This window comes from Theropithecus gelada, chromosome 15, assembly GCF_003255815.1.
Source record: "Theropithecus gelada isolate Dixy chromosome 15, Tgel_1.0, whole genome shotgun sequence".
Classification (NCBI taxonomy): domain Eukaryota; kingdom Metazoa; phylum Chordata; class Mammalia; order Primates; family Cercopithecidae; genus Theropithecus; species Theropithecus gelada.
Window position 1 is genome coordinate 48,129,466 of NC_037683.1, and position 15,154 is coordinate 48,144,619.

Here is a 15,154-nt window from a genome sequence, read left to right on the forward strand (position 1 = left end):
GGCGGCGGTGGCTGCGCGGCGCTGGAGTGGTGGCGGGGGCCTTGGGGCGATCGGAGGGCGCGGTGAAGAGGTGACTGAGGGCTGGCTACAGGCGGCCGGCCGGGATGGAGGACCAGCGCCGGTTCCGTCCAAGCACTGTTGAAGGAGGAAACCCCGATGACTCTCCGCAAAGAACGTCTGGCCTATGTGTTTGTTTTTATGCCAAGATCGTGTTGTATTTAAGTCAAAAAATATGACTGATGGAAGACTCCTCAACAAAATTGGTAGGTAATATTTGTGTACAATTTTTATATTTATATATAACTCCACATTAGTCATTTCAGAAATCGATGAAGGCGGTAGGAAGATAGCGTGAGTAGGATGAGGTACATTGTTTTTCTTCCAATTAGCTATTTGTCTCTTATTTTTTATTTATTTTTATTTATTTTTTTTTTTGAGACGGAGTCTCGCTCTGTCGCCCAGGCTGGAGTGCAGTGGCCGGATCTCAGCTCACTGCAAGCTCCGCCTCCCGGGTTTTACGCCATTCTCCTTTCTCATCCTCCCGAGTAGCTGGGACTACAGGCGCCCACCACCTCGCCCGGCTAGTTTTTTGTATTTTTTTAGTAGAGGCGGGGTTTCACCGTGTTAGCCAGGATGGTCTCGATCTCCTGACCTTGTGATCCGCCCGTCTCGGCCTCCCAAAGTGCTGGGATTACAGGCTTGAGCCACCGCGCCCGGCCTATTTTTTATTTTTGTTTTATTTTATTTATTTATTTTTTTAGATGGAGTCTTGCTCTGTTGCCCAGGCTGGAGTGCAGTGGCACGATCTCAGCTCACTGCAACCTCTACCTCCCGGGTTCAAGTGATTCTCCTGCCTCAGCCTCCCTAGTAGCTGGGATTACAAGTGCCTGCCACCATGCCCAGCTAGTTTTTGTATTTTTAGTAGAGACGGGGTTTCACCATGTTGGCCAGGCTGGTCTCAAACTCATGACCTCAAGTGATCACCTGCCTCAGTCTCCCAAAGTGCTGGATTTACAGGCATGAGCCACCTTGTCCGGCGGATTTTTTTTTTTTTTTTTTTTTTTTTTTTTGAGGCGGAGTCTCGCTCTGTCACCCAGGCTGGAGTGCAATGGCCGGATCTCAGCTCACTGCAAGCTCCGCCTGCCAGGTTTACGCCATTCTCCTGCCTCAGCCTCCCGAGTAGCTGGGACTACAGGTGCCTGCCACCTCGCCCGGCTAGGTTTTTTTTGTATTTTTTAGTAGAGACGGGGTTTCACCGTGTTAACCAGGATGGTCTCGATCTCCTGACCTCATGATCCGCCCGTCTCGGCCTCCCAAAGTGCTGGGATTACAGGCTTGAGCCACCGCGCCCGGCCCGTCCGGCGGATTTTTTAAAAATAAATTTCTTGGCTAGGCACAGTGACTCACGCCTGTAATCCCAGCACTTTGGGAGGTCAAGATGGATGGATGACTTGAGGTCAGAAGTTTGAGACAAGCCTGGCCAACATGGTGAAACCCCGTTTCTACCAAAAATACAAAAACTAGCTGGATTTGGTGGTGGACGCCTGTAATTCCAGCTACTCGGGAGGGTGAGGCAGGAAAATCGCTTGAAGTTGAGAGGTAGGGGGTTGCAGTGAGCCGAGATCACACCATTGCACTCCAGCCTGGGTGACAAGAGTGAGACTCCATCTCAAAAAAATAAATAAATAAATTACTTGATCTTATTAAGTAGAAAAGTTTTGTCTCTTCCTTTATTTTCTTATCTTATTAAGGTTACAAATAAAAGTAAGATTGTTTAACAGGCAGGAGCAACAGAAAACAAGGACTCGAAACTTTACAAACTCTGTGATCAATTAATGAATGATTGGAAATTGTACTGAGAATGATGGCTCGCACCTGTAGTGCCAACTACTGTGGAGGCTGAGGCAGAAGGATCCCTTGAGTTGTGAGTCCAGCCTGGACAACATAGTGAGACCCTGTCTCTAAATAAATAAATAAATAAAACAGAAATTGTCTGTACTGTACTTAGCACAAATTCTATCAATGTATGCCAAATTATACATAACATATAGAAATAGAATCTCTGCTGTCAAAGTAGTAGATGTTCTGGATAAAACATTTCAGGTTCTGAATACAGAGAAAACATGAGAGTACAAGGGAAATGCTAAAATAAATACTACTTGCAACTTCAACTGGACCCAGATATTTAATCTAGTAGTGGTGTTGAAAATTATGGGCCTGGCATGGTGACTCACGCCTGTAATCCCAGCACCTAGGGAGGCCAAGGCATATAGATCACTTGAGCTCAGGAGTTCAAGACCAGCCTGTGCAACATGGTGAAACCCCATCTCTACAAAAAATACAAAAATTAGGCAGGCATGGTGGCATGCACCTGTAGTCCCAGCTACTTATGAAGCTGAGGTGGGAGGATGGCTTGAGCCCAAGAGGCAAAGGTTGCAGTGAGCCGAGATCATACCACTGCCCTCCAGCTTAGGCCACAGACCCTGCTCTCAAAAAAAAAAAAAAAAAAAAAAACCCCGTCCCCTGCCCGCCAGGCCGCGGCGGCAGCATGGCAGGGGCGCGGCATCAGCAGCCGCAGCGGCAGGTGGCCCAGGGGGTGTTTCTGTCCGGTCGCATGGTCTGGCGGCAGCATGGTGGACTACCTGATCAGCTGCACACCGGCTACCTGCTCGAGGACAGGCTCACAGCGCAGCAGCTCTTCGCCAGCGCCCACAGTCTCACCTACCATGACTTCCTGATTCTCCCAGGATTCATAGACTTCATAGCTGATGAGGTGGACCTGACCTCAGCCCTGACCCAGAAGATCACGCTGAAGACACCGCTGATCTCCTCCCCCATGGACACTGTGACAGAGGCTGACATGGCCATCGCGATTGCTCTGATGGGAGATATTGGTTTCATCCACCACAACTGCACCCCAGAGTTCCAGGTCAAGGAGCTGCGTAAGGTTAAGAAGTTTGAACAGGGCTTCATCACGGACCCCGTGGCGCTGAGCCCCTCGCACACTGTGGGTGATGTGCTGGAGGCCAAGATGTGGCATGGCTTCTCTGGCATCCCCATCACTGAGACGGGCACCATGGGCAGCAAGCTGGAGGGCATCGTCACCTCCCAAAATATCAACTTTCTTGCTGAGAAGGACCATACCACCCTCCTTAGTGAGGTGATGATGCCAAGGATTGAGCTGGTGGTGGCTCCAGTAGGTGAGCCGTTGAAAGAGGCAAATGAGATCCTGCAGCGTAGCAAGAAAGGGAAGCTGTCTTTCGTCAATGATCGTGATGAGTTGGTGGCCATTATCACTGGCACTGACCTGAAGAAGAACCAAGACTACCCTCTGGCCTCCAAGGATTCCCACAAGCAGCTGCTGTGCGGGGCAGCTGTGGGCACCTGTGAGGATGACAAATATCACCTGGACCTGCTCACCCAGGCGGGCATCGACGTCATAGTCTTGCTCTCATCCCAAGGGAACTCGGTGTATCAGATCACCATGGTGCACGACATCAAACAGAAGTACCCCCACCTCCAGGTGATTGGGGGAAACATGGTGACAGCAGCCCAGGTCAAGAACCTGATTGATGATGGTGTGGACCGGCTGTGCGTGGGCATGGGCTGTGGCTCCATCTGCATCACCCGGTAAGTGATGGCTTGTGGTCGGCCCCAGGGCACTGCTTTGTACAAGGTGACCAAGTATGCCTGGCACTTTGGTGTGCCCATCGTAGCCTATGGAGGCATCCAGACCGTGAGGCACATGGTCAAGGCCCCAGCCCTTGGAGCCTCGACAGTGATGATGGGCTCCCTGCTGGCCGCCACCATGGAGGCCCCTGGTGAGTACTTCTTCTCAGAAGGGGTGTGGCTCAAGAAGTACCAGGGCATGGGCTCACTGGATGCCATGGAGAAGAGCAGCAGCAGCCAGAAACGATACTTCAGCGAGGAGGATAAGGTGAAGATCACGTAGGATGTCTAGGGCTCCATCCAGGACAAAGGGTCCATTCAGAAGTTCATGCCCTACCTCATAGTGGGCATCCAGCATGGCTACCAGGATGTTGGGGCCCACAGCCTGTCTGTCCCTCCGTCCATGATGTACTCAGGAGAGCTCAAGTTTGAGAAGCGGATCATGTCAGCCCAGATCAAGGGTGGCGTCCATGGTCTGCACTTTTAGGAGAAGCAGCTGTACTGAGGACAACAGTGGAGGCCAAGGTGGTGGAGGGGGCGCACCCCAGTGTCCCCCTTCAGGCACAGCCTCCCTCCATAACTGAGTGGTCTGCAGATTTGCACTATGGGTTCCCCAGCTCCTTTCCAGGGAGAGAGCAGGGGAGGCCCTGAGGGGTCTGCAGGCCCTCGCTGGGCATCCCCTGCAGAGTCAGGACTGCTCCCTGGGCCAGGCTGCCCTGGGAGCCCCCCAAGCCCAGTCAGCTGGGTTCTCAGGCCCTGTGCCTGCCTCAGGTCTTTCTTGCTGCAGCCTGCTCCAGCCCAGCCCTCATCCCAGGGGCAGGCAGCCCCTCCTGGCTTCTCCTGTAGGGCACCTCCCTGCCCCCAGCCCCCCAGAAAATGGTGCTCTCCTGGCCCTGCCTCTGGCCTTTCCTGAGCCGCTGCCCCCTCAGCCATGTGGCACTTCTGAGCTCCTGACCTAGGCCAAGGGGAGGTCTCCGCCCCCTTCCCTGGCCCTGGGCTACCCTTGGGTCCTGCTCCTCAGGCCACTCCCCTGTCCCTGGCCCTGGGGAGGGGGCTGCCCTGGTCATGGCCACCTGCCTGTCATTCCTGACTTATCACCGTCCCCAGTGAACCATTCCTGCCCTCTCCTCAGCTGCAGTTGAAGGCTTTAACTTTGCATACTTTGGGATCACAGTTGCATCATTGTGTATTAAATAATTGGAATAAATCAAGCAGGTCTCAAAGCCAAAAAGAAAAAAAAAGGAAGGAAGGAAGGAAGGAAGGAAGGAAGGAAGAAGGAAGGAAGGAAGGAAGGAAGGAAGGAAGGAAGGAAGGAAGGAAGGAAGGAAGGGGAGAAAAGAAAAGAAAATTATGTAGACCAGAGTTCATGGGTTCCAGCTCTGGCTTATCTCTCGTCTGGTTGCATGACTTGTCATTTTTGGCCTTAGTTTTCTTTAAAACTATGAGTTTAAGACATGAGCTGTCTCTCCATATCTCCCTTTTTTTTTTTTTTTTTTTTTTGAGACAGTCTCACTCTGTTGCCCAGACTGGAGTGTATTGGTGCGATCTCAACTCACTGCAAACTCCGCTTCCCAGGTTCAAGAGATTCTCCTGCCTCAGCCTCCTGAGTAGCTGGGATTACAGGCATCCACCACCATGCCCAGCTAATTTTTGTATTTTTAGTAGAGGCGAGGTTTCACCATGTTGGCCAGGCTGGTCTCAAACTCCTGACCTCAAGTGATCCATCCGCCTTAGCGTCCCAAAGTGCTGGGATTACAGGTGTGAGCCACTTCGCCTGGCCTATATCTTCCACTTTTAATAACCTATGCCCAGGATCTGAAAAATATTTCCACAGTGAGTGAAGTAATTACGATTCCATGCCTCAGAGACCTCCAACATCTCTATGTCATCAGAGAGCCGTTTTTGCGTGCTTTCCATCTGTGTTCATTTGTGTCCTATGTCCCCCGGGTCTCTTTCCTTGCTATGTTTTTATTATGTTCGTATGAATTAAAATCCAAAATCCTTTTTCCTAACAGAAATACTTTCCTCCTGAGCTCTTACTTGCCCCTTTGCTAGCAAAGATGGTTAATTAGCTCCAACACATGAAGGGTAGAGTCAAACAGGGAATTGTATTAACATCTGCTTTGTTTGTTCCTGGAAACCTATGCAAATAAACAAAAGAAAATACTGTTACTAAGCAAGTATAACACAATTTAGTTTGCCCAAAGCACTTTATAGTATTTCCTATTGTTTATTATTCCTGCCAAGACCAAGGCAAGAGAAGGTAACAGGTGCGAGTCCATTAATGAGCCTCTAGCAGCACATTGCACTGTGATGAAATGGTTACAAGAATTGAATTGGAGGAGTGGGGTTAGAGAAGATTGGAACTGTTGGGGTTTTTATTTGAGGCTACAAAATAGTATAGTTTGAGGGCCAGACACTGTGGCTCACGCCTGTAATATCAGCACTTTGGGAGGCCGAGGCATGCGGATGACTTGAGGTCAGGAGTTCGAGACAAGCCTGGCAAACATGGGGAAACCCTGTCTCTACTAAAAATACAAAAATTAGGGCTGGGCGCGGTGGTTCATGCCTGTAATCCCAGCACTTTGGGAGGCCGAGGGGGGCGGATCACCTGAGGTCGGGAGTTCGAGACCATCCTGACCAACATGGAGAAACCCCGTCTCTACTAAAAATACCAAAAAAATCAGCCAGGCGTGGTGGGGGGCGCCTGTAATCCCAGCTACTCAGGAGGCTCAGGCAGAAGAATCGCTTGAACCCGGGAAGCATAGGTTGCAGAGAGCTGAGATCGCGCCATTGCACCCAGCCTAGGTGATGAAGTGAGACTTTGTCTCACAAAAAAAAAAAAAAAAGAAATGTCCAGGCCAGGTGTGGTGGCTGATGCCTGTAACCCCAGCACTTTGGGAAGCTGAGGTGGGTGGATCACCTGAGGTCAGGAGTTTGAGACCAACCTGGCCAACATGGTGAAACCCCATCTCTACCAAAAATACAAAAATCAGCCAGGTGCGGTGGTGCAAGCCGGTAGTCCCAGCTACTTGGGAGGCTGAGGCAAGGGAATCACTTGAACCCGGAAGGCAGAGGTTGCAGTGAGCTGAGATCGTGCTGCTGCACCCCAACCTGGGCGGGAAAGTGAGACTCTGTCTCACAAAGAAAAAAAAGAAATTTCCAGAACCTCAGAAGGCTCCCTGAGGTCCCCCGCCAGTTAGTAATCCTGCTTAAGGGTAATGACTGACTTCTCTTACCATGGATCAGTTGTACCTGTTTTCATACTTCATAAACATGAAATTAGGCATTTACTAATTACATTTAGGAATTACTGCTTTGGTTGGGCTCAGTGTCTCATACCTGTAATCCCAGTACTTTGGGAGGCCAAGGCGGGAGGATCGCTTAAGCCCAGGAGTTCAAAACCAGCCTGGGAAACAAGGCGAGACTCCGTCTCTACAAAAAAAAAATAAACTGGGTGTGGTGGCACACGCATGCCATGCCACTGCACTCCAGCCTGGGCAAAAAAGCGAGAACTTGTCCCTCAAAAAATAAAAATAAAAAAAGGAATTACTGCTTTGTGTTTGATTTTTTTTGGAGATGGGGTCTGGATCTCCCAGGCTGAAGTGCAGTGGCATGATATTGGCTTTCCACCTGCAACCTCCACCCTCTGGGCTCAAGTTATCCTCCCACCTTAGCCTCCCAACTCCGAAGTAGCTGGGACTACAGGCGCATGCCACCCAACCCAGCTAATTTTTGTATGTTTCTATAGAGACAGGATTTTCCTATGTTGCCCATGCTGGTCTCAAACTCCTGAGTTCAAGCAATTTACCTGCCTCAGCTTCCCAAAGTGCTGGGATTACAGGGGTGAGCCCCATGCCCAGCAGCGTGTTTGATTTCTTTTTCCTTTCTTTTTTCTTTCTTTCTTTTTTTTTTTTTTTTTTTTTTGAGACGGGATCTCGTTCTGTTGCCCAGGCTGGAGTGCAGTGGCTCGATCTTGGCTTACTGAAGCCTCAGTCTCCTGGGTTCAAGCCATTCTCCTGGCTCAGCTTCCCGAGTAGCTGGGACTACAGGCGCCTGCCACCATGCCCGGCTAAATTTTTGTATTTTTAGTAGAGGCGGGGTTTCACCATGTTAGCCAGGATGGTTGCCCACTAAGTTTTGTATGTTTAGTAGAGATGGGGTTTTGCCATGTTGGCCAGGCTGGTCTCAGAATCCTGACCTCAGGTGATCCGCCCACCTCAGCCTCCCAAAGTGCTAGGATTACAGGCGTGAGCCACTGTGCCTGGCCAAGAGCTCACCATTTCTATGCAAACAACACAGAATGAAAGTCCATTTTGGAAATTTAATTCACAATTGCTTTTAAAAAACTGCAGGCCGGGTGCACTGGCTCGCGCCTGTAATCCCAGCACTTTGAGAGGCCAAGTTGGGCCAATCACCTGAGGTCAGGAGTTTGAGACCAGCCTGGCCAACACAGTGAAACCCCGTCCCTACTAAAAATACAAAAATTAACCAGGCCTGGTGGCGCATGCCTGTAGTCCCACCTACTTGGGAAGCTGAGGCGGGAGGAGCGCTTGAACCCAGGAGGCGAAGGTTGCAGTGAGCTGAAATCGTGCCACTGGACTCCAGCCAGGACGACAGAGCAAGACCCTGTCTAAAAAGTAAAATAATAAAATAATAATGATAATAAAGTAGTAGAGTGACTGGGGGAAAAAGTACTCAGGGCACGTAACTTTACTCCAAGAATGGCATTCTTAGTGAGCCTCACTGCTGAAACTGCCTGCTGTAATCTGAAAGCAGTTTTATCTAATACCTGTTAAAACAGCCTACTGTGACTCTCAGAAATAGTTTTACTTATTGCCTTCACTTACCCATCAAAACATGCCAGCTCCCCATCTCAAAAAAAAAAAAAAGTTAGCTGGGCAAGGGTGGCGGGCGCCTGTAATCTGAGCTACTCAGGAGGCTGAGGTAGGAGAATCACTTGAACTCAGGAGGCAGAGGTTGCAGTGAGCCGAGATCATACCAATGCACTTCAGCCTAGGCTACAGAGCAAGACTCCATCTCAAAAAAAAAAAAAAAGGTGAGCTCTGCTATAAGGTGCATTTGGGGATGGTTCCTGGGATGTGAAGATGAAGGAACTTTGAGTAAGAGCCTGCAGCAGTTCCCAGTGTGCCCCTCTTGGCACTAACAGAGGAAACTGGGATCCAAGCCCAGCCCAGCCCAATCTGAGCCGAGAGATTCTCAAAGGATTCCAGACTCTTGCCCAAGGGCTCCTGGGTCATCCAGAGCATTGCGGGGCAAGACAGAACTAGAACAGACTCAAAAAAGAAAGCTGACCCACTCCTGACCCACTCACTATGTGCATATCTCTAAAGGGACAGGCCTGACCAAATAAGATGGAGCTGCCTTTCCCAAGACATTAGGGGTTAGTGGCAGTGCTGACTTGGGATGACAGGAGACCCTGCTTCAATCTGGTCTTTGGTTCAGCTTGGAAAACAAATCCAAATCTCCTTGTTGACAGAACTTCAGATGGTCCAACAGAGCTCCTTGGAGGTATGAGGCCTGAGGCCTGAAGCCTGAAGGGACCGCAGGTAACTGGGCACCACAGGCTGAGGGCAATCGGCCCCAAGCAAGAGCACCCTACTTCCTCGGAGGGTTTGTTTGCTTGAGGAAAATGAAGGCTGGCAGTCATATTCCTTCAGGATCTTCCAAAAATGTTGGCAAGGGTGATCCTGATGAAGCCCCCTTGTTTGGTGGCCAACGCCAGCTCTAAATGGACTGGCAAGCCAAAAATGACCACTCTTTCCTGTGGTTCAGAATTCCTAACCTGCCCTAATGGAGACGCAACCTGAATCCAAGAGTAAGGCAGGCAGCGACAGGTAAGTTACAGCGTGATGCCTACTTCATAAAGCACAAAAGACCATGTGATTTAGATGGCGGGTCATGGAAATCTAAAGGGGATGGTGAAGTCGCACCGTAAGGGGAAGGTGATGAGGGGCTGAAGCAGTTCGGACAGGAGAAAGGATCAGGAGGAGACAGAGCGGAGAATGGAGCCTGAGGGCTACCCAGGGGTGGGAAGAGGGTAGCCGGAGACCCGTGGGTCGGCCTGGGTTGGTTGTGCTGGGCAGGTTCTCAGCGGTGGGAAAGTCTGGCCACACTGCCTTGGCTTCCTGACTGGACTTCACTTTGACGGGTGGGGGCGGCTTCTGTCCCAACCCTCACCCCCCTGTCCAGCCCTTGGAGCCAGAGCACGGTTTGTGGCAGATTCAGGGAAACGTTTCGTGCCAGATGGGAGGTAACCGGTAGCGGCTACCGGCTAAAGGCCTGCACTAGGGGGGGATTCCTTCCCCCAGCAGCGCTGGTGGTCCTCATTTCCGGGTGCCTGCGGATAGGCGGGCTGGGGTCGGAGGTCGGCGGCCAAAAGCCCGATTCCCTCGGCCCCAGCTCGTCCACGACCATTCCAGCGGCTGCCAAACGACCTTTGAAAATGGTCCGGCGGCGGCCAGCAAACAGCAGCTAAGTCTCTTCCAATCCCTAAATCCCGCCCCTCTCCTTCCGGCGGCGTTTCCGTGGCGACGCTGTCCAAAGTGCGGCTGCGCAAGGGTGACGGCGCGCGGGCAAGGGGGAGGGGGTGTTTTGGTTCTAATCGCTCGCCGTCCTTCCAGGCTCTGCCGTCGGAAAGCTTCTAGTTCTCGCTTCACCTTCCCTCTCCTGGCCCCAGTCCTTCCTCTCTCTTTCCCTTCTTTCCGCCTTTTTTCTGCTGCCGCTCCGGGTCCGGGCCATTTTCCGGGCCGGGCGCACTAAGGTGCGCGGCCCCGGGGCCCAGTATATGACCCGCCGTCCTGCTATCCCTCTCTTCCCCCGCCCCATGTGGCTGCGGGGCCGCGGCGGCGCTGCCCACTATGGCCCGGAAAGCAGTTAGCAGGAAGCGGAAAGCGCCCGCCTCGCCGGGAGCTGGGAGCGACGCTCAGGGCCAGCAGGTGAGGGTTGAGAGGCCGGCACCTAGGTGGTGAGGCCGAGGCACCAAGAGGGGTTTAGGGTCCGCAGATCCTGCGACAGGAATCGGGGTCCAAGGTCTGCAGTCAGAGGCAAAACAGGAATGGGGCCAGGGCTTGTGGAGTCAGGGCTGGACCCTCGTTAACTGGAGGGCAGATAGGCCAGGGCGGTGAGGAGCCAAAGGGGAACTCAGCAATGGGACATAATCCGCGGGAGGCCTGCAGCCGTGGATAGGGCTTGAAAAGAAACCAGAATCCTGGTTTTGGAGGAAGGGGAAACCGAAGTTAAGGGAATCGGAAACCAACTTTGGTAGAGTGAACACTACCTTCAATGGACCCTAGGAAGCTGGGATGATTGCGTCCCTCCTCGAAGAAAGAAGGAGTCTCCCTATATGTATACCCAACCCTGAACTGGGCTTTTTGGCGTTTGGACCCCAAAAGAAACAACAGTTCCCAGGTATCATCTCTATACCGCCCCCTTTGGAAAGGAAGGTCTTCTTGGACATAGATATGGCCTCTGATTTCCCGGGGGCCTACTACCCCGTTGGTGGTTGATTTTTCGAATTCTTCAACTGCCTGGAGCGCGGGCATGATGACAGAGGAACGGTCATTGATGATGCATCCCTGGAAGACCTGGCGCTCAGGTCTGTCTCCTTGGACTGTATCTTACCTGCTCCAGTGGGAGTGCAGACTGAGAGGGAGAAGGGGGCTGGGCAGAGATGCAGCCCAGGTTGGTATGGGAATCACTCGACCTCTCATTTCCTTCAATCTTTCACTCCTGAAAGGTCTAGTAAACCTTTTAGCCTGTTCTATTCTTCATTGATTCCCTTGACTTTTAGCCCTTGTAATTCACATAGGTAAGTTTGACTCTGAGCAACTTTTTTTAATGTTGGAAGAGTTAAACGACTTTCTGGATTGAGATTCTTGTTCTCTTGTGTTTGTATTTCTGTTGTTTGTAAATTCTGCAGTATGAGTTATGAGTTGTTGGTGACTTCTGTAATACAGCAGGATCCCTTCGTTAGAAGAGCAGCCAAAGACCTGATTTCTAATGTTGTTTCCACAGTTTGGCTGGGATCACACGCTTCACAAAAGGAAAAGACTTCCTCCTGTGAAGAGATCCTTAGTATACTACTTGAAGAACCGGGAAGTCAGGCTACAGAATGAAACCAGCTACTCTCGAGTGTTGCATGGTTATGCAGCACAGCAACTTCCCAGTCTCCTGAAGGAGAGAGAGTTTCACCTTGGGACCCTTAATAAAGTGTTTGCATCTCAGTGGTTGAATCATAGGCAAGTGGTGTGTGGCACAAAATGCAACACGGTAAGTGTCTGGGGGGCTGTGACCTCTCCCCTAGGTCCTGGATATATCGTGCCACTTGCTGTAGAACCTCTCGCTGCTAGTTTTCCCATCTGTTTCTTTTAGAAGGGACTAGCCTTACTCTCTTTTCCATTCTTTCCCGTTGATGACTTCTTCCTCTCTTTTTGTGCTCCTTTTTTCACTCATACATTTCTTTTCTGGTAAGTCTTCAAAGGAGTGTATTTCTTTAGGCCCTCTCTGGATGTGCTGTTTGTTTGTTTTTGCCTCATCTTTTTATGCTGGTTTTTAAACCATAGGCCTCAAAGGAAAGACTTAAGAAATAATGATGCTCAGAGTATCATTCATGATACATAGTAGTGAAAACAGCCTAAGAACATATGTTGAAGTATTTAAAATAGCACACTTGGCTGTTTTTTAGTGAATAGAATCTAAAAATGTATAATAAACTGAGATATGAGAAATACATGAACTGTTTTCTATAAGGAAGGCAGGGAATGTGTGTCTGGTAGTATATTTCAGGGTATAAGCATTTGCTCTTTGGAAAGTAGCCTTTTTAAGAGTGACTAGAAAGACAGTTATAAATGAAGTGAAAAATTTCTCAGTAAGCTTTGTAACCAACCCAATTATAGGCCAGGATAAAATAAGTCAAAGAGCAGAAATGTTTGGAACAGAGTCCACGAATAGCATGTCAGATAAATGGCATGTCAGAATGGCAAATAAAAAGAGGCAATGCCTAGGGCCTAAGGGTGGGAAATGATTACGCCCAGCCCTCCCTCCATTTTCACCTCACCCTGTATGAATAGACAAGTAATGTCATAATGTGTGAGTAAATTGACCCTGGACTGAAACACATTTTGGATCATGAAAAGAGAGAAGCTTGCTCTAGATTAAGAAAATCTTAAGTACTAGGAGAAGTGTCTGTTTATAAAGGACGTAGGCAAAAATTTAAACAGTTTTAAGGAAGGAAATAATACCATGGTGGTTGGTCTGTTTATAAAGGACATGACAAAAATTTAAACAGTTCTGAGGAAGGAAATAATACCATGGTGGCTGGGGCCAACCTTTCGTTTCCTCTTCTGTTGAGAGTCGCTTGTCTTACACAGAAGCCTTTCAAAACTAAGTGGTGGCAACAAGCCTCCACAGAACTTCCTTTTCTTGGTCTCTCCAGCTGCCCACTCATGGTTGAGAACTGTCATCCTTGTCACTTGGGGTAGAAAAAGAGTCTTCTGCTTGGAAGAGTTCATTCCATTTACCGCACATGCATCATGGTGTTTAGCCTAGCAGATATTACTGAATTGTAAACTGAATTAATCACAGCCTCTTGCTTCTTGAATTTATTGACACTATTTTGAAGGCGAGCATAATAAGTAATAATTTAACCTACTCTTAATTCCTACCTCTTTCTGTCTTCCTGCGTCCTCATAACCTAGTGTTTGGGGCAAGGAGAGCTATTTTCATTTTATAGTTAGTATTTGTTTGTTTTTGCTTAGCTTCCAGAATCAAAGCAGGGAACTAGGAATAGTGCTCTTCTCTGAACTTTGTGACATTGAGCAAATGATTCCCTTATTTGTGCTTTTGTTTTTGTATCTGCAAAATGGGAGTGATAATAATCTGGTGCTGCGAAAGTATCTGCATGCATCTGGAAAATACTCTAAGTGAGCAATATCTTACTTATTTAGAAGTACTAGTAGCAGTAAAAATGATTCCATCAACTTTTCCCACAATTTGAAGAGAGGAAAATTATTTAAATAATTATAACTGTCTTTGGATAATGTGTGAAGATTTCAGAGGTGGGAGAGATTATGTTGTATTCTCAATAGTAAAGTTTTGATGTAGAATGTCCCTGTGCTGTGGGCTAACAATCAAACTAGGGGCAGTCATTCGATCCCCAAATTTCTTGGCCCCAGCTAGCACAGCAGTAACAGCAAGGATAGCCAACTGTTGTTTTTATCATTGTTAACAATACAGTCATACTTTTACAAAACTACTTAATTAGAGGTGGTATAACCTTAATTAGAACATGGGTCTGGCAGCTGGGGTGGGTTAGGTATATGTTCGTGGTTTAGACTTATGCAAACTCAGATAGGCTGCGGAGCCAGACAGAAACGCTAAGTAAAGAAAAGTTCGCTAGGCACAAGACAGTAAGGAGTAGTAGGGGCTGCAAAGAACTACAGAAGACATTGTTGACATCAGCCAACTGTTGCCGTGTAGGAATTTGGGCCTAGTGTTAAAAAGATTTTCTTTGGTAGTGTGAGGTGGCTCACACTTGTAATCCCAGCACTTTGGAAGGCCAAGGCGGGCGGATCACCTGAGGTCGGGAGTTCGAGACCAGCTTGGCCAACATGGTGAAACCCTGTCTCTATAAAAGTACAAATAAATTAGCTGGGCATGATGGTGGGTGCCTGTAATCCCAGCTACTTGGGAGGCTGAGGCAGGAGAATCGCTTGAACCCGGGAGGTGGAGGTTGCAGTGAGCTGAGATTGCGCCATTCCACTCCGGCCTGGGCAACAGAACGAGACTCCGTCTAAAAAAATAAAAAAATAAAAAAAAAAAATAAATAAAAAGATACTAATGTCTTGAACCTATATAACTGGAAAGATGGCAGAGTGAATATTAAGGAACGGATTTGGGTTTTGTCCTTTTCATCAATTAGTTGAAGTTTGGCAGAGAGTAAGGATTGAAGTTAGTGATTTGGCAGTCATTTATGTAGAAGGAATTATTGAAATTGTTACATTACCATGGGAAAGAGGGTAGAGAGCAGGCATTCCTGGCTTGAGTTGTGTAAACTTTCCCTAAAATTGCAAAGTTTTGATTATATGTGTACTTTCTGGGCAAGATTTTGGGGGGGTGGTGTGGGAAGTAGTTCTTAGTTTTTGTCCTTAGATTTTCAAAGAGAGTACTATGAGCCAAAAATAGTTAAGAACCACTGATACTGACAGATAAGCTAAGGAGAGAACCTTGGAAAACATGTACATTTACAGGGCAAGAAGAACTGCTGCGGGGGAGCAGGGAACTCAGGAAAACCAGGAGAATACAGAAAATAAATCAAGAAAGGAGGACTTTATTTTTGTTTTTTTGTTTTGTTTTGTTTTTTTGAGGCGGAATCTCGCTATGTCGCCAGGCTGTAGTGCAGTGGCACGATCTCAGCCCACTGTAACCTCTGCCTCCTGGGTTCAAGCGATTCTCCCGCCTCAGC

The 15,154-nt window shown here is 48.9% G+C and overlaps 1 protein-coding gene and 1 pseudogene across 2 annotated transcripts in view; both read left to right on the forward strand.

Annotated features, from left to right (window-relative positions):
• The first annotated feature begins 2,630 nt into the window (after positions 1-2,630).
• LOC112608351 lies at positions 2,631-4,174 on the forward strand (annotated as a pseudogene).
• A 6,038-nt stretch (positions 4,175-10,212) lies between these two features.
• The window catches only part of DCAF12 (DDB1 and CUL4 associated factor 12), a 34,696-nt gene continuing 29,754 nt past the window's right edge, over positions 10,213-15,154 (forward strand). For both annotated transcript variants that reach the window (XM_025359410.1, XM_025359411.1), the window contains exons 1-2: positions 10,213-10,628; positions 11,707-11,961. In XM_025359410.1, coding sequence (XP_025215195.1) covers positions 10,551-10,628; positions 11,707-11,961 — 333 coding nt within the window. In that variant the 5' untranslated portion in view covers positions 10,213-10,550. The remainder of the gene's footprint in view (positions 10,629-11,706; positions 11,962-15,154) is intronic.